The sequence below is a fragment of the Mirounga angustirostris genome, unplaced genomic scaffold (assembly GCF_029215605.1).
Source record: "Mirounga angustirostris isolate CCGP_5_RB_7025 unplaced genomic scaffold, mMirAng1.0.hap1 SCAF_7, whole genome shotgun sequence".
In the NCBI taxonomy this organism is placed as follows: Eukaryota; Metazoa; Chordata; class Mammalia; order Carnivora; family Phocidae; genus Mirounga; species Mirounga angustirostris.
This window is the reverse complement of record NW_026991715.1, coordinates 31,886,080-31,905,453: the sequence shown is the minus strand read 5'-3', so window position 1 is coordinate 31,905,453 and position 19,374 is coordinate 31,886,080. Positions and strand designations below refer to the sequence as shown.

The 19,374-nt window shown below is 42.4% G+C and overlaps 1 protein-coding gene across 12 annotated transcripts in view; it reads left to right on the top strand.

Annotated features, from left to right (window-relative positions):
• The window catches only part of KLHL3 (kelch like family member 3), a 161,175-nt gene that overhangs the window by 20,949 nt on the left and 120,852 nt on the right, over positions 1-19,374 (top strand). For 2 of the 12 annotated variants that reach the window (XM_064595934.1, XM_064595933.1), the window contains exons 1-2: positions 18,527-18,685; positions 18,879-18,988. The exons of 1 other annotated variant lie outside the window; for it this stretch is intronic. In XM_064595934.1, the coding sequence (XP_064452004.1) occupies positions 18,599-18,685; positions 18,879-18,988 (197 nt within the window). In that variant the 5' untranslated portion in view covers positions 18,527-18,598. 9 more of the 12 variants (XM_064595942.1, XM_064595939.1, XM_064595940.1 and 6 more) reach the window with 7 other exon arrangements.

The following is a 19,374-nucleotide window of genomic DNA, read 5'->3' as shown; positions in this document are numbered from 1 at the left end:
GCAATTCTGATAGAGTGTGGGCATTTTAGTCAACATATATATGAGCAGTGAGTGTGACTTTATGTGTGGGTCAAGGGAAACGTTAGAGAAGAGACATTGGCACTAGTCTTGACGTTTAGAATAGGTGGATGAGGTGGCCAGAGGCCATTCCACAGCTTTTTTTTTTTTTTTTTTTAAGATTTTTATTTATTTGAGATAGAGTGAGAGCATAAGCAGGGCAGAGGGGCAGAGGGAGAGGGAGAAGCAGGGTCCCTGCTGAGCAGGGCGCCTGCCATGGGGCTTGATCCCAGGACTCCGGGTTCATGACCTGAGCCGAAGGCAAACGCTTAACTGACAGCCACCCAGGTGCCCCCTATTCCACAGCTTATACCAAAATGCAGAGCCTAATGTATTGGGCTCTTTACATTTTTTCTTGCATTACTAGACTGCAATGTAGACCTTAAAAGCACATCATCCATTTTAATTTTTTGCATTATTTTAAGATTCAGGATTTTTGCTAAGTATTGATAGCAAAATCAGCAGAACTTATTCAATGATAGAAATACAAAACAGGTGAAGTATTAAGTGGGAAATGATGATCCTATATATTAATGAATCTGTCCATAAAGAGTGTAATTCACCTCACTGCATTTTCATCTTATAAATATATTTTGATTTATTAGCTGATTTTAAAATATAATTTTGTTAGAAAATGACTTCTACAGTGATTAAGTCAGTTTGTGATACAAAATTTGCCATAATTGAAAGGTTATATGTTCTCTACATTTCATTTTAAAAATAAAGTTAACATTTGTATAATTTGGGGGGAGGCAGTATTTGAAAAATAAGTGGGCATTAATTATTAGCCTCAAATTGAATTTGACTTTAGCACTTCATGAATGTTCTTGATGTTTAAATTTAGTCTTTTGCTAATTATAATGTGTGGAATTATTTTAGTTGGGAAATAGAATTTATTACTCATTTCAAAGAGAGGCACACAAATGGTTTGAGAACATTAGTCTTTGACACTGGAACTTGCTTTTTGGGTGAACTTCACATTCTCCCTAAATGAGAATTTAAATGCTACTAGATAAAATGTTTCTCATAAAAAGCATATATATTTGAAAGCTGCTTTTGAAAAAAGAATCCCAGAGTAGGAAGGGCAATTGAGTCTCATGTACTTACTTTTTCCACCTACTTTTTTGCTTGCACTTGGAGCTAGATGAGTTGAATATTCACCGAGGAAAAGGATTAATGAAAATACCTTCCTAGGTAGGCATTCTTTTCTTATCTGTTCACCTCCTCTTCCCAGGCAGATTCTCTTAGGCTCCTTTGATTATTTTACTACCACTTTGGTTTGCTAAAAATAAAATAATATTCCCCCAAAAAACCTACCTGAAATAGGTTCGTGTCATCATCTTTAAAATTCTCTGGTGTGAACTAAAATTCTTTGATGTGTACCATTTAAATGACATGCTTATTTCCCAGTGTTTACCATTTTCATCAGGTATTGATCACCTTTGTGCAAAAGACCTCTAGAATCTGGAGATAGATAGCAGTGAGACAAACATGGTTCCTGTCTTCAAATAACTTGCATTCTGATTGAAATTCCTTTTCTTTTGAAATGATGGATCCTTTCCTTTTCAGCATCACGGCACCATCTCTGATTGTTAACACCATACAAACAGTTTGGAGTTCGGCTCATTGTTATTTAGTGTACATTCTCTGATTATATTAAGGCTTCACTCCTTCACTGGTTTCTTGTTTGGATACCATATGAAAGGTGCATTTTTTTTTATGCTTATGTTGCAAATAAAATTTGCCTCAGGGTAATCATCTGATTTAATATTTCATAGTCCTTATGGACATACATTTTGGCATCAAATAGTCTAGATTTTATTCCTGACCCTGTCACTTTCTAGTTCTGTGACACTGAACAAGTTGAACTGAACCTCAGTTTCCTTGTCTTTAAAAAGGAGAGACTATTAGTAATACCTGTCTCACAGGGTTGTTGAACAGATTGAGTGAAAAATGAATTTAAAGGACTTAAACTATATTCTCTGGTACATAGTAATGTTAAAATTATGACCTCTGATAAAGAGGCGTGACTGCATAGTAAAAGGTGTACCTTTATTTCACCTCCAACGCCCAACCACGTGGTATTTGCACAGTTAGGTGAATGAATAACTGTCTTGAAAAGGGTAGTGACATATGTGTATATAGTCTGTAGAGCAATCTTAGTACTGAGGTTTTTTTTTAAAGATTTTATTTACTTACTTGTCAGAGAGAGAGCACAAGTAGGAGGAACAGCAGAGGGAGAGGGGAGAGCAGGGAGAGCAGGGAGAGCAGGGAGCCCAATTTTAAAGCTGAAGACAGAGGCTTAATTGACTGAGCCACCCAGGTGTCCCCTGATACTGGTTTTAAACTAGGCTTTGCCCTTGTTGGGTGAGCTTGGATATGGGAACCTCCTAAACTTCTGCTTTCAACTGTTAGCTGTCGGTAAGGGTTTAAGTATTTGTTGCTATGAGGGAGGTATAAATAATGTGATTGTTGAGGAGAAATATCTTTGATGTTGGAAGAAAGATCAAGGAAAGCATTGTGGAGGATACAGCATTTGACCTAAAAAAATTGCCACATAGAGAAGAATGGGGAGAAAAAGATAATTTCAGGTAGAGGGACAAATTGGCAGAGACATGCAGCCTATGTGCTAAACATTGTACAAGTTACATTTACACATGTTCTGACTGGATCCATTCACTAACCCTCTGCTTCACAGATTGATGGCCGAAGCTCGTCTCAGAACAGTTCAGTAACTTTTCCAAGGTCCCCAGCTGCTTGAGCTGGGAGTTGAATCCAAGTCTGACCGATTCCAGTGGTCATACTCTTCCCACTAAACTTGATTTGCTTCCAAATACAGGTGGCTAATTTGTACTAAGGGTAAAGGGGATTTGTGGGAAATAAATTGGGAGAAGTTGGAACCACATTACTGAGGTCTGAGTAGTATGCTAAGGAGTTTGGGCCTTATCTGGCAGGCAGTGGAAATCACTAAAGGCTATTGAGCAACAATAGTGGTAGTGAGACTTAATTTAGGAAGATTAACTCAGTAGCGCAGAGTAGAATAGATGGCAGTTCAGTGATAACTCAGGTGACAAGGTTGTTAGGACAGCTCATGTTAACCAGGTAGGAAAATGAGCATGAACAAGGAGGTAGTGCTGGAAATAGGGAATATGAGGGAAGTTGAGAAAGTCTAATTGTCAAATGACTGGGTATGTGGGAGGAATAGTTGCATCAGAATTACTGTGTGACTAGGAGGATGGTGATACACCTGGGAATGGAAAGAAGAGATTTAGATTTAGGTTTGGAACATAGTGAGTTGAGGACGCTGGTAAGCACAGTGATGTATTGTGTCTTTTGAGGATAGCTTTACAAAATGATTACTGTGCTGGGTATTCTCTTTTTGCACCTCCTGGCCCACTCTCCACTTTTTTCTTTCTTGTGTTCTTGGGAGCTTGATTTTTTTTTTTTTTTAAGATTGTATTTATTTATTTGAGAGAGCGAGAGCCAGAGCCAGAGCGAGGTGAAGGGTAGAGGGAGAAGCAGACTCCCCGCTAAGCAGGGAGCCTGATGCAGGGCTCGATCCTGGGACTTCAGGATCATGAGCTGAGCCTTTGAAGGCAGATGCTTAACCAACTGAGCCACCCAGGTGCCCTGGGAGCTTGATTCTTAAAGAATTGCATATTTCTTTGGCTTTTCTTTTGGGTTTAGGCAGTAGGAGAAACCAGCAAGAGATCTTAAGGGTGAGAGAAAGGCGAGGTGCATGTATTTGTACCTCCTGTTCCCCAAATGCACATACTCAGCAAACAGGTTTTCAGTGGCCACAACTTTGTTCCAATGGCCCTCTCTTACAGCTCTAGGTCTTTTCTGATTTCTGGTAACCACTCCCTCCTATAGCTACTTCAGACTTGCTATTGCTGGCCCCAAGATGTTTGTCAGACACTATTGATTTTCCTGTGCCTAAACCCCTGTAAACAACTCCTTTTATTAGCACTTCAATAACTCTGAGTGTGCCTTCTTTTATCTCTTCAGTGAAAAATTTTAAATCCCTTCCACATTTTCTAATGACTTGATATCCCAGGCACCATCACCCTTGGAGAAGACGTAGCTATCTGTAGTAAGTTACTTTCCTGTCATGAGTTTTCTCACATTGTTTGAAATTTAGTGTCTCCCTATTTCTTACTATGTTAGGTTAAATTTATGACTCTTTTGCCGGATGATTCAGCTGAAAGTAGAGTAGTGAACAAGAGATAAAAATCGCTGCCCTCAGTAGAGCTTATATTTTAGTGGAGAGAAACAATGAAACAATCAATTATATGGTGTGTTGGAAGATGATGAGTGAGTGGTATGGAAAAATTACATTAGGGAGTAGGGAGTGCTGGGATGCCTGGGTGGCTCAGTCAGTTAAGCGTCTGCCTTCGGCTCAGGTCATGATCCCAGGGTTCTGGGATGAGTCCCGTGTTGGGCTCCCTGCTCAGTGGGGAGCCTGCTTCTCTCTCTGCTGGCCACTCCCTCTGCTTGTACTTGCTCTCTCTCTCTCTCTGACAAATAGATAAAAATCTTAAAAAAAAAAATAAAAAGAGTAGGGAGTGCTGTAAGGTAGGATGTTTGTGAAGAGAGTGTATTTTAAAATAGGGTGGTTTAGGTGGGTCTCTCGAGAAAGTGATATTTGAGGGAAGACTTGAAGGAAATGGGTGCGTGAGCAGTGTAGATACATAGGGGAAGAGCATTCCAGGTAGAAGATTAGGAAAGCAGAAGCTCTGGGGTGGGACTATGCCTGACGTTTTTGAGGAAAAGTAAGTTGGTCATGATGGCTGGAGATGGAAGAGGAGCAAAGGAGTGGCTGATGAGATCAGCCGGGCCAGACCATGGAGGCACTTATAAGCTGTTGTAAGGATTTTGGCTTTTACTGCATGAATGGTGAACCATTTCAGGGTTTTGAAGAGAGGAATGTCATGATTTGCCTTGAATTATAAAAGAGTCTTTGCTTTCCATCTTTTAGAACAGAATTCCTATTCCTTTGGTGTAGTTGGTTTCAATGAGGGTTAATGAGGAAAGCAATGAGAGCAACTTGGGAAGGTGTAAAAGACCCACAAGCTCTTTAATTCTGTGTGTGTGTGTGTGTGTATACCTACATACATATATACATATGAGAGAGAGATTGATTCTTTTTGGCTGAAATCTTAATTGCTGGTGGGCTGTCTTTAGAGGGGCTGCCTGCAAGATTGGCCCTTTTTGGGACACTTGGATTTAGGGAGTGTTCTTAACTGATAAGGGTGGTTCACTCTGTCTAGACTGTGCAAGCAATCTGATTTATGTTAAACACCTTTTTTCTTTCTGGGAGTCTGGAATTTTGATAAGTGGTCGGTAGTGGGTACCTATAAAACATTGAGTAATGAGTCCTTGGGCAGAGATATCACAGAGGAGAGAGCATGGTAGGGACCAAGCATAAAGAAGCTTGTACATGGATTCCTCCAGACTCTACCTATGTCTTTTTTTCGGTATGATTGGACTGCATATCCTTAACTGCATGGCTCTTAAACTCTAGTTGTGAGTACAACACTTAGTGTTGAGTTGAGTTCTGTGATTTCTTCTAGCTAGTCTCTCAATGTTGGGTTGGTCTTGGCAACACCAGTTACAGCCAACTTTTTTTTTTTTTTAATGTAACCAATTTAAGTGGAAAACATCAGTTTGTGGGTAGAAGGTGCAGTTTTGGTAAACCTATCGCATTGGTCAGCCAGCTCTATGTTAAGTGGAAGTTAACTCTTCTGGGAAGTTTCTACTTTGTTCATTTCTTTTCTCTAAAAGCTCTAGGTCTTTTCATTATTGCGTCTTCTAGCAGTTTTGAGCAGGTTCTGGCAGTATTGAGCCTGGGGAGACTCCCTGCCATCATGTAAATCCTTTGTAAGCAAGTTTATAAAAAGGACTGCCTTATATTGGTCTTTAAAATGATCTAAGTGAAAGAAATTGTTGACATAGGTGCCATAAATAATTCCTTAGGGAGAAAAGAAGTATAACTATTAGAAGCAATAGCATCCCATGACAGATGTAGTTATGTCAGTATGTTAGAAGGATCACGTTTTGTTTGCTTGTAAAGTCTCTGCAGTGAAATGTGTAGCAAGCTGGTCTGATTTAACGACTTCATATCACTCCCTTGGGAAGGAAGTTATTCTGTCCTGATCTTGTAATGAGAAGATTTTGATACAGAGAAGATGAGACTTGGGTCACAGAAGGGAGATGGTGGCAAAAATGCCCATGTGATATCTCTCTTCTCAATCTCTACTTTCTTTCTGACTTCAGAGTCACAGCTGGTTGCCGTTAAATCTCTGGATCCATATAGCTATGAGCTTGAAAGCTTTTATTTTCAATTGGCAAAACTGTTTGTTTGCCACCTTCCAGTTGATTTTAACCACAGTTTTGGACTTTCATAGTTGAAATTGCAAGACAGTAACTTATCCATAGGCTGGGAAAGATGATGAATGAGGAAGGCAAATATGGATGTATTTAGTAAGAACCATGAAATTATTCATATCCTTTGGCTCTAGTACTCTAATACTAGGAATTTAACCTAAGAAAAAAATGAAAACAGTTTTTGCACGAAGATGGTTATTATAACATTGTCTATAGCAAGAGATTAAAAACTAAAAATGTTAAACATTAGGGAAATGTTTACTAAATAGTGCTGTGTGAAAGCTGAAATGTTAAAAACCTGGTGTCCATCAACAGGTGAATGGATAAACAAAATGTGTATACATACGATGGAATATTATTTAGCTATAAAAAGGAATGAAATTCTGATACATATTACAACATGGGTGAACCTTGAAAACATTATGCTAAATGAAATAAGCCAGACACAGAAGGACAACTGTATGATTGCACTTCTATGAGGTCTCTAGAATAGGCAAATTCATAGAGACAGAAAGTAAGATGGAGATTACCAGGGACTTGGGTGAGGAGGGAATGGAGAGTTACTGTTTAATGGAGTTTCTTTGGAAATGATGAAAAAGTTCTGGAGATGGATAGTGGTGATGGTTGCACAACTTTGTGAATGTACTTAATGCCACTGAACTGTGCACTTATAATTGGTTAAAATGGTAAGTTTTATATGTATTCCACTACAATAAAAAATTATAACAAAAATATGTTGTAACATGTATTATTTAATATGGTATAATATGTAAGTATATTAAAGTAGGATTAAACCAACCTTTTATTTTTTAAATTTTAAATGAAGTCATGAGAAACTGAAATTATCTAGTTGCAACTATTTACATTTATGAATACCTTTTTTAAAGCTCCACAGAATTACTTACTCAATGTGCCACTTTATTTCTGTTCCTTTTGCCCTCCCCACTCCCCCAAACTGAAAGTTGTGTTCTCCTCCACTGAGTTCCCATAGTTCCTTTTCTGCACCTCTCTGGGTTTTTTTTTTTTTTTTTTTTTTTTTACCACTATTTATATGTGTCCGTGTGTAATTTCCCCAACCAGCTTGTAAGCTCTTTGGCATTCTGTTCATGTAGGATTTGTGTTGTAGCTCCCTGGTAAACCCATTGCATAGACAAAGTAAGATAGTCAGTGTGACTGAATTGTAGGAATGCAGTTGTAGAGAGTAGCCAGAATATTTGAACATACTTGCTCATGAGTTTTACATTATGTTAAGCGTGTGCCTGCCTCCATTCTCTGTATCTGCTAGGTGTGCAGACCTGACCTCATTCACATACACGTCACTATATTCTTGATTTTGGTGCTATGTCTTACCTGAAGTTTGCCTTTTCATGTAGAAAAGCCCAGTTTTCTTTGTACCCAAGAAGGAAAGAACCAGAAAAGTGAAACAGGAGCAGCAGTTAGAGGGCCGTGCAGTAAATTTAAAGTTACAACCAACTATGAAAAAGACCGAATGTTCTGTGAAGGAGCATATTCTTCACTCCCGCCCCTTTTTAAGCCATTCGGGGTAGTAATTAGGTCTTGCTTTTGTTATGAAGAGAAGTACGTATTTACCAGCAGAGGGCACCAGTTGCAGATTCACGACTGGAGAGAGGAAGGAATTTTTAGAAGATCCTGAAAAGATGAGTATTTGCAATGTACTTACCTGTGTGAAGCACCCTGCTTGCTGCTATAGTTGGTCTGATTTTTCTTGGAAAAACCAGGTTTTTGGGGTCCGGTGGTGTGCCTCTAGCTTTCCCCAAGACCAGTGTTTGGTTAAGCCTGATTAGTAAGCTAAGGGACCAGAGGAGTCTAGAGTGAAGGACTTTATAATAGTAGGTGTTTGGAAGCATTGGATACCAGCCTGTATTAATATCTTTAGGGGGTTCAAATGCTGTTGTTCCCCATCTCCAGGTGAGGTGGAAGGCAGGCATTAGGCCAGGCATTTGAGAATCTGGTTCCACATTCCACTTAGCTTCCTACTTGCCTGGGTGATCTTGAGCCAGTTGCTTTCTTTCTCTCAGCCTCAGTTGGCTTATCTCTAAAATGGAGGTAGTTCCTGCTGTGTACAGTAGTTAGTAGTGGGATTTGAGGTCAGGCAGACCTGGGTTCGAACCTGTGGGGCCATGGTCAAGGGTCATTTAACTCTCAGACCCTTTGTTTCCTCACTTGTATGTATGTATGTATGTATGTTCGTTCTGGTGGAGCTTATATTTATGATTACTTTTAAAAATAACTTTTTTTAGGGCCCCTGGGTGGCTCAGTTGGTTAAGCGACTGCCTTTGGCTCGGGTCATGATCCTGGAGTCCCGGGATGGAGTCCCGCATCGGGCTCCCTGCTCAGCAGGGGGTCTGCTTCTCCCTCTGCCCTCTTCCCTCTCGTGCTCTCTGTCTCTCATTCTCTCTCTCTCAAATAAATAAATAAAATTAAAAAAAAACACAAAACTTTTTTATACCTATTAATCCCTTCACCCATTTCTCTTTCCCCCAACTCCTGCTTCTGGCAACGACCAATCTGTTCTCTGTATTTATGAGCTTGCTTGCTTGTTTTATTTTTAGATTCCATATGTAAGGGAGATCATACGGTATCTGTCTTTCTCCATCTGATTTATTTCACTTGTCACAGTGCCCTTGAGGTCCACCCATGTTGTCACAAATGGCAAGATCTCAATTTTTTATGGCTGAATAATATTTCATTATATATATACATACACGAGAATTTCTTCATGCATTCATCCATTGATGGACACTTAGGTTGTTTCCGTACCTTGGCTATTGTAAATAATGGTGCATTGAACATGGGGGTACAGATACGTAGATATCTTTTTGAGTTAGTGTTTTTATTTTCTTCAGAAGTGTAATTGGTGGACATATGGTAGTTCCATTTTTGATTTTTTGAGGAGCATCCATACTGTTTGCCATGGTGTCTATACCAATTTATATTCCCACCAACAGTAAATACGGGTTCCTTTTTTTCCATATTCTCACCAACCGTTGTTATTTCTTGTCTTTTTGATACTTGCCATCCTAACAGGTGTGAGGTGATATCTCATTGTGATTTTGATTTGCATTTCCCTGATGATGAGTGATTTTGAGCATATTTTCATGTACCTTTTGGCCTTTTGTATGCCTTCCTTAGAAAAATCCTTTTCACATCCTCTATCCATTTTTAAATTGGATTGTTAGGGGCACCTGGGTGGCTCAGTCGTTAAGCACCTGCCTTCAGCTCAGGTCATGATCCCGGAGTCCTGGGATCGAGCCCCGATCGGGCTCCCTGCTCAGAGGGAAGCCTGCTTCTCCCTCTCCCACTCCTCCTGCTTGTGTTCCCTTTCTCGCTTTGTCTCTGTCAAATAAATAAATAAAATCTTAAAAAAAATAAATTGGATTGTTAATTTATTTGCCATTGAGTTCTATGAATTCTTCATTATTTTGGGTATTAGCCCCTTATCAGATGATCTGAAAATATTTTCTCCCATTCAGTAGGTTGCCTTTTTATTTTGTTGACTGTTTCCTTTGCTGTGCAGAAGCATTTTAGTATGGTATAGTCACATTTATTTTTGCTTTAGGTGTCAGATTTTTTAAAGATTTAATTAATTAATTAATTAATTTTAAAGGGAGAGAGAGAGTGTGAGTGAGAGTGCAGGCAGGGGCAGAGAGGGAGAGAGAGTATCCCAAGTGACTCCACGCCAAGCATGGAGCCTGAGGAGGGCTCGATCCCATGATCCCTCGATCCCTTGATCCCTCAAGCATGACCTGAGCCGAAATCAAGAGTTGGATGTTCAACCAGCTGAGCCATCCAGGTGCCCCTTTGGTGTCAGATTTTAAAAAAATCATTGCCAAGACTTGTATCAAGGAGCTTACTGATCATTTTGTCTTCCAGGAGTTTTATGATTTCAGGTCTTACAGTCAAGTTTTTAATCCATTTTGAGTTGATTTTTTGTGGATGGTGTCAGATACTGGTCTAGTTTTATTCTTTTGCATGTGGTTGTCCCGTTTTCTCAACACTGTTTATCAAGGGACTGTCCTTTTCCCACTCTATATTCTTGACTCTGTTGTAAGTTAATTGACCGTATATACATGGGCTTATTTCTAGGCCCTCTATTCTGTTCTCTTGGTTTATATGTCTGTTTTTAATGCCAGTACCATATTGTTTTAATTACTAAAGCTTTTATAATATAGTTAGAAATCAGGGAGCATGATGCTTCCAGCTTTGTTCTGTCTCAAGATTACTTTCCTTATTTGGGGTATTTTGTAGTTCCACACACAATTTAGGATCATTTGTTCTATTTCTTTGAAAAATGCCATTGGGATTTTCATAGGTATTGCATTGAATCTGTAGATTGCTTCAGGTAGTATGGACATTTTAATGATAGTGGTTCTTCAAATCCGTGAGCCTGGAATATCTTTCCATTTGGTTGTATTTTTTAAAATTGCTTTTGTTAATATCTTACGGTTTTCAGTATATAGGCCTTTCACCTCCTTGGTTTAATTTATTCCCAGGTTATTTCTTTTTGGATGCAGTTGTAAATGGGATAGTTGTTTTTATTTCTCTTTCTGATAGTTCATTATTAGTATATAGAAATGCAATAGATTTTTGTATATTGATTTTCTCTTCCTGCAACTTTATTGAATTTGTTTATTGTAACAGAGGGAGGAACTCTTCCAAACTTATTTTATGAGGGCAGAATTACCCTGATACTAAAACCAGACAAGGATGCCACAAGAAAATTAGAGGCCAGTATCCCTGATGAACATAGATGCAAAAATACTGAACAAAATATTAGGAAACCGAAGTCAACAATACATTAAAAGGATCATACATTGTGATCAAGTGGGATTTATTCCAGGGTTGCAGGCATAGTTCAACATCTGCAAATCAGTCAGTGTGATACCCCACATCATCAAAATGAAGGATAAAAATTATATGATCATTTCAATAGATGCAGAAAAAACATTTGCCAAAATTCAACGTCCATTTATAATAAAAACTCCACAAATTATATATATAGAAGAAATATACCTAAACATGATAAAGGCCATAAATGCCAAGCCTACAACTAACATCATACTCCATGGTGAAAAGCTGAAAACTTTTCCTTTAAGATCAGGAACAAGACAAGGATGTCCACTCTCACCACTTTTATTCAACATAGTACTAGAAGTCCTAGTCACAGCACTCAGACAAGAAAAAGAAATAAAAGGGATTGAAATTGGAAAGGAAGAAGTAAAACTCACTATTTGCAGATGAGATGGTATTATATGTAGAAAACTTTAAAGTCTCCATCAAAAAACTGAATTAATAAATTCAGTAAAGTTGCAAGGTATGAAATCCATCTACAAAAGTCTGTTGTGTTTCTGTACACCTCACATTTAAAACAGGGATAATGGTTCATTCTCACAGGTTTGCTGTGATGATTAAACGAGAAGGGTACCTATAAAGCCTTGAGTACAGAGTCTGGTCCAGAGTAAATTGTCCAGGGTTGGAAGCTGCTATTACTTTTCAGGGCATGTAATCTTAAGTCAAAGGTGTTGAGGGACATGAAGCACATTGTAAGCTTTAAAGGGAGACACAAGTGCCATGTGATTATATTCTTGGAACTCTTCAGGACATGGGTTCTTCCACCTTCAGAGAAGGAGTCCTGAGGGAAGCCAGGTATTCCTTGGGATAAGGTGCTGTTCTGTTTACCTCTTTTGACCTTTTTAGTCTTCAAGTTCCTTTTCAGTTTCTGCCTGGCTTCCTGGGGGCAGTGAGAGCAGCTCAAGGGGGAATCTACTCCTCAGGTGGTCCAGAATCTCAGGGGAAGTTCTGGTGATACAGGTGTGGGTGGGCCTTAATTTAGCTCTGGTTTTGCTTAGCTCTTGGTGGCCTGTTGGTAGTAGGGATCATTGGAGATGTGGACCTGGCTCCAGGGGAGGCCTGGGTCCATGTTTCTGGCACAAGGTACCTTGGCAGACTTTCTTCTTGACCTCAGAGCCAAAGACTCATAGAGTTGTAGTTTGGTAATGTCAGCATAGGCCAAGAAATGAACCACCACTAATGGTTCCTGGGTGCTCATTGCAGGCAGGGCCGTCTGGTGAGTGCTCTATATACTTTCTTACTGAGACCTCAGGACCCTCAGGGGTCGGTACTATTATTGTCTTCTTTTCGCACTTGAGGAAATTGAGACTTAAAAAGTAGTTGGGCGTGGGGCGCCTGGGTGGCTCAGTCGTTGAGCGTCTGCCTTCGGCTCGGGTCATGATCCCAGGGTCCTGGGATCAAGTCCCACATCGGGCTCCCTGCTCGTCGGGAAGCCTACTTCTCCCTCTCCCACTCCCCCTGCTTGTGTTCCTGCTCTCACTATCTCTCTCTCTCTGTCAAATAAATAAATCTTTAAAAAAAAAAAAAGTAGTTTGCCAAGGGTCATGTTTCTGGTAAGTTCATTTGGATCCTGGTCTTTCTCATTCTGATGGTTTGAGCTCTTTTCGTTGTTCTAAGTGCATGAGAGTCACCTGTGAAGTTCATTGAAATTCCTGTAGGTTTGAGGTTTTTTGTTTTCCGTAGTCTGTTTCCCCTGATTTATTGAGGTACAATTGACATAAGATAAAATTCACCCATTTTAAGTGTCTGGTTTGATGAAACAGTAGTTGTATACAGTCACCTAAGTATCACTGTGCTCAAGATGTGGAACATTTCCGTAACCCTGAGAAGTTTCACTGTCCCTTTTGACCCCATGATGTGTACAGTTTTAACCATCTAGGCAGATGGTTCTAACACGCGGGGAGGCGTGGGACCACTGTACTGGGTTATGGTGCGTGCAAATGTGAGAAACTGAATGCCTGGAGAAGGAGGGTAAAAGCGACAAAAGAAAAAAGATACTTAAAAGAATGGATGGCTTATCAAAAAGAATGGAATCTTGCCATTTGCAGTGACGTGGATGGAACTAGAGGGTATTATGGTAAGCGAGATAAGTCAGAGAAATACAATTATCATATGATCTCACTCGTATGTGGAGTTTAAGAAAGAAGGCAGAGGATCATAGGGGAAGAGAGGAAAAAATAAAACAGGACGAAATCAGCGAGGGAGACAAACCCTGGGAGACTCTTAATCACAGGAAACAAACTGAGGGTTGCTGGAGGGAAGGTGGGTGGGGATGGGGTAACTGGGCGATGGACATTAAGGAGGGCACGTGATGGAATGAGCACTGGGTGTTATAGGCAACTGATGAATCACTGACCTCTGCCTCTGGAACCAATAATAAATTATATGTTAGGGGCGCCTGGGTGGCTCAGTTGGTTGAACGACTGCCTTCGGCTCAGGTCATGATCCTGGAGTCACAGGATCGAGTCCCGCATCGGGCTCCCTGCTTGGCAGGAAGTCTGCTTCTCCCTCTGACCCTCCCCCCTCTCATGTGCTGTCTCTCTCACTCTCTCTCTCTCAAATAAATAAATAAAATCTTAAAAATAAAAAAATCACATGTTCAAAAACCTGTAGAAGTGAAACAACATCGCAGAATGAGGCCTTTAACCCTAATCTCAACTAGATGTAACAAAGGTGATCTGGTGAGAGTAAGGATGGCTCAAGTACTGCCGATCATCACTACTAATTAAAAGCTCAAAGCACATCAGAAATATCATCCTTATTTATAAAAACTGATACAAAAATAAGCAGATGGGGCGCCTGGGTGGCTCAGTCGGTTAAGCATCTGACTCTTGATTTTGGCTCAGGTCATGATCTCAGGGTCATGAGACCCAGCCCTGCGTGGGGCCTGCACTTGTGTGTGGAGCCTGCTTAAGAATCCCTCTTTCTGGGGCGCCTGGGTGGCTCAGTCAGTTAAGTGTCTGCCTTCGGCTCAGGTCATGATCCCAGGGTCCTGGGATGGAGCCCCACATCGGGCTCCTTGCTCAGTAGGGAGCCTGCTTCTCCCTCTCCTTCTGCCTGCTGCTCCTCCTGCTTGTGCTCTGTCAAAAAAAAAAAATTTCCCTCTTTCCCTCCTCTCCCCCAACCCCTCCACCTCCCTGCTCCCTCTCTCAAAACAAAAAATAAAGAATCAATAAATGTAAAAATGCAAAAATAAAAGTTAAAAAAAAATAAGCAGAAGCAATTCAAACCTCTAAACCCACACTATCCAATATGGTGGCCAGTAGCTACATATGGCTTTAAATCTAAGTTAATTAGAATTCAGTAACATAAAAAATTTAGTTCTTTAGTTGCACTCGCCACATTTCAAGTGCTCAATAGACACATGTGCTTTAGTAGTTATCTAACTGGACAACACTGCTCTAAACAATAAGGAAATTTAGGGTGCCTGGGTGGCTCAGTCAGTTAAGCGTCTGCCTTCAGCTCAGGTCATGATCCCAGGGTCCCGGGATCGAGTCCCGCATCGGGCTCCCGGCTCAGCGGGGAGCCCGCTTCTCCCTCTGACCCTCCCCCCTCTCATGCTCTCTCTCTCATTCTCTCTCGCAAATAAATAAATAAATAAAATCTTAAAAAAAAATAAATTGTATGTTAATTAATTGAATTTAAATTAAAAAATGAGTAAGACCAAAAAAACCAGTTGGCTTTACTGTCTCTAGATAAGGTACGCTGTCCTGGCTCCTTGGGGAGAGATGGAGTGTGGAGAAAAGAACTTTGCAGACCAAACCCAGTTAAAAAAAAGCAAAAACAAAACCCAGTTTCTTTTACTAACGTAGTTTCTTCCTGAGCCACATAAAGCTGAAGAATTCTGCACGAACTTGGTGTGGATGGCTGGGTTGATTGCTTTGGGATAGAGAGCTGGGGCCACTGGGTACTATTGGTAAACTGTGGCAGAAGCCTCGGATGTGGGAAGGAGGGCTGGGAAGTGGGCTCAAACAGCACTGCTGGTCAGTCCAAGGATGGGACCTCTTGGGACCTCTGCGTCGATTTTCCTCTGCCCCAAGAATCCAGTTAGTATCTCTTCTTCATCTGAAGTTTAGTCAGGAAAATTAGCCTAAAGCAAATGAGTTCAGGCTGTGGCCCAGAGAACATTTGGGTAATAAAGTAGAAAATGGAAAATGTAGCTCCGAAATGAGAGACGATTAGGGCAGAACTTTGCGTGAGGAATCCAGAGACTTTGATTCTTTTTTTTTTTTTTTGAAGATTTTATTTATTTATTTGACAGAGAGATAGCGAAAGCAGGAACACAAGCAGGGGGAGCGGGAGAGGGAGAAGCAGGCTCCCCGACGAGCAGGGAGCCCGACGTGGAACTCGATCCGAGGACCCTGGGATCATGATCTGAGCCGAAGGCAGACGCTTAACCAACTGAGCCACCCAGGTGTCCCCCCCCAAAAAACCTTTAAGATTCATTCTTTTTTTTTTTTTTTTTAATTTTATTTATTTATTTGACAGAGAGAGACATAGCAAAAGAGGAGACACAAGCAGGGGAGTGGGAGAGGGAGAAGCAGGCTCCCCGCGGAGCAGGGAGCCCGATGGAGGGCTCGATCCCAGGACTCTGGGACCATGACCTGAGCTGAAGGCAGACGCCCAATGACTGAGCCACCCAGACGCCCCTAAAACAAATTTTTTTTTCAAGATTTTATTTATTTATTTGCCAGAGAGAGCACAAGCAGGGGAAGCAGCAGGCAGAGGGAGAAGCAGACTCCCTGCTGAGCGAGGAGCCGATGTGGGGCTTGATCCCAGGACTCCGGGATCATGACCTGAGCCGAAAGCAGTCGCTTAACCAACTGAGCCACCCAGGCGCCCCAGAGACTTTGATTCTTTTTTTTTTAATTTATTTTTTATTTTTTTTAAAGATTTTATTTATTTATTTGACAGAGAGATAGCGAAAGCAGGAACACAAGCAGGGGGAGTGGCAGAGGGAGAAGCAGGCTTCCCGCCGAGCAGAGAGCCCGTTGTGGGACTCTATCCCAGGACCCTGGGATCATGACCTGAGCCGAAGGCAGACGCTTAACCAACTGAGCCACCCAGGTGTCCCCCCCAAAAAAACCTTTAAGATTCATTCATTTTTTTTTTTTTTAAGATTTTATTTATTTATTTGACAGAGAGAGAAACAGCGAGAGCAGGAACACAAGCAGGGAGAGTGGGAGAGGGAGAAGCAGGCCTCCCGCAGAACAGGTAGTGCGATGCGGGCCTCGGTCCCAGGACCCTGGGATCATGACCTGAGCCAAAGGCAGACGCTGAATGACTGAGCCACCCAGGTGCCCCCCAGAGACTTTGATTCTTGACTCAGCTCTGCCCCTGGTTTTGCTCGATGACCTTCCCTGAGTGTTCTCTGTTCCCGGTACCTCCGCGGGTAGAGCGAGTGGTTAATAAAGTGTGTAGATGGTAGTAGTATGGTGTCGGCACAGACACCGTAGTGACACTGGTTAGGTTAGCACAGCTAAAGTAGGTTGCGAAGGCAATGCTGTAAAATTTTTATACTGGCTGTCAAATAAAATCGGTATATCCTCAGCCTTAAGTAGTTCCTTTTCTGACCTTTTTCTTTTCTCTCTGGTTTGTTAGATGTGACATTCCCCCCCCCCCGCCCCGCCCCCGTTCCTGTATGGTGAAGTGGTGAATGAGGGTATAAAGTCATAAAAGAGAGACTTATCTTAGTCTCATGTCCCTTTTATGAATCACCCAGTTGTCTTCCTGGTGCATGCCTGCACTCTGGCACGGATTCTGGGATTCAGTTTCCTTATTTGTGGTGTTGGGCTTCTCCTGGTCCCTGTGATTCACCTCAAGAGGAAATATCTGGAGCCGAGCAATAAGGCTGATTAGAGGAGGAAGGGACAGAGGGAGAAAGATACGAGGGGTATTGTTACGGAGAAGAAGTGGTGATCCGGGGCTGGAGGATGTAAATAAAATAACCCAGGCGTCTTCTCATTTGAGAGAGTTGGGGTAGTGCTCCCATCTCAGAGGACCTTGAGGGCCCATGGGAGGTAATCTTTGAGAATAACACCCTGCCAATCTGAGTTCAGGGAGGCTATATAAAGTTTCAGTGACTCCTGCTAGTTTCTGTTACCTCAGTGTCCCCCCACACCCTGTTCCACTGTTTCAAGGCTTTGTAGCAGTGAAGAAATTTAACAGGTCCAAATGATAACAGTCATGGATTTAATGATCATCTCTCCCACTTTCATCCTCCCTGAAGCCCCCTACAAAATATTAGAGGCCAGTAAAAACTTCTTAAGCATTCTTACAGATGAACAAGAAAAATGGAACATTTCAGACATTTTCAGAATCCTGTGATTTTTAGAGCTGAAAGGGACTCTGCACTGATCCTGTGTTATGGATGAAGGGCTGAGGTTCCGAGTAGGGAGAAGACTTGCTGAAGGTCACTCAGCCTGCCAGTGGTAGGTAGTACAGATCCTGAAAAGCCCAGCTGTGACGTGGATGGTTTGAGAATAGAGATTTTCATGTATGATTTTTGAGGCATTAAGGAAGCTTCTGAACCCATTTCTGTGGCTAGCCAATCCCCAGTGGCTGATTGCTTCGGTTTCCTCTGGGCCTCTTGGCTATGGCTAGGAGACGCAGCCTGGCCTTGTGCCTTCCCAGGATGATGCTTTAGAGTTAAGTAAGTTTAAACTGAGGCTCAGCAGCTGGAGATTACAGGGTACGAGAGATCTTTGGCTGGAGATGGGGGTTCGGTGGGAGACTTACTAGTTGGAGCCTCAGCTGAAGTTAAATTTCAGGGCTTTAGGAAGATATTTTAGGGCTGTGCTATGAAATTTGTGGTCTTTCAGTATGGGGTAGGGAAATCCATGCGTGCAGTATTCATTGTCATTCCTTTGCTGCAATAGTCTTTGGCCCCTTGAGGCAAAAGAGCGTTTGTTTCAGTTTCACCTCCGTCTCCTGTCCTCTTTATAAAATTTCTCTCCGCATTCTCAGTTCTATCCGGCTCTTTTGCCCCCAACTTCTCTCCATCTGTCAGACTCTCAGAGCTACCGGAGATTTTGTGAGGCGGAATTGGAACGTGAGCTGTGACCCACAAGCCAATTTCCCCAGGTGGATAAACTCCACTACAAGCCACAGAGGGGCCTCCTCATTCCAGCGATCTGGCCGGGCGGACGGACTTGTAGCCTATGGGGGCTGGGGAGGGGGCGGGGGCCAGTATTTCTTGGGCTGGTGAGGAACCGCCTGAACCTTTGCAGGATGGGCGCAGGAGGCGGGAGCCCGCGGGGTGGGCTGGTCGCCTGAGCTGGGGATGCCTGGGCAGATGTGGAGGCAGCTGGAAAGGTGGCACCGCACTTGGGTTGCTGGAGCTGCGCTGTTCCTAGGAGACCGAGGAGAGGCAAGCCTGCGGGGGAGGGGGAGCAAGTGGGTTGCTGCTTTTAGCGCTGAAAGGGCTGCAGGGAGCTCTGGGTAAGACATTTTCTGCTGCTGCTGCTTCTGCGGTAGAAGCTGCTGGGAGTAAGTCAGAGGAGGGAGGATCGAGAGGGAGGAGGCTTCGTTTGCAGCCATGCTGAATCACTGTTGCTGATCAGATCTCCTGTTGGTTGGCCGGGAGGTCGGAGAACAGAGCTGGGATCTCGGGGTGCATGCACAGTTCAGCGGCTGCCACCCCGGCTGGGCCTCGCACAATGGAGGGTGAAAGGTATGTATGTATTAAATGTGTGTGTGTGTGTGTGTGTGTGTGTGTGTGTGTGTGTGTGTGTGTGTGTGTATGTGAACGTGTGCTTGTGGTGCAGCTTCCAGCTTTCGTATCTGCATTGGCGAGGCAGGGTCGGAAGACCTGGCCCCTGGTGGGTCCCAGGGGGTGGCAGAGTCAGAGCAGGGAAGCCCCCTTTTGCAGAGGTCTGGCTCCTGCCAAGGCAGTTCTGGGTTTGCTGGGCATTGGAGCCCCCTGAAAGAAGGGACTTCCTGGCTGGTGTTTGGGGATAGTTTTGCATGGGCTGGATCAGGATTGCCCTTCTCAGGCTGTTTCAAGGAGGCGTTTCCCTCTCTTGGGTACTTTCTGGGGGTGGTTTTGCTTTGGTGGGG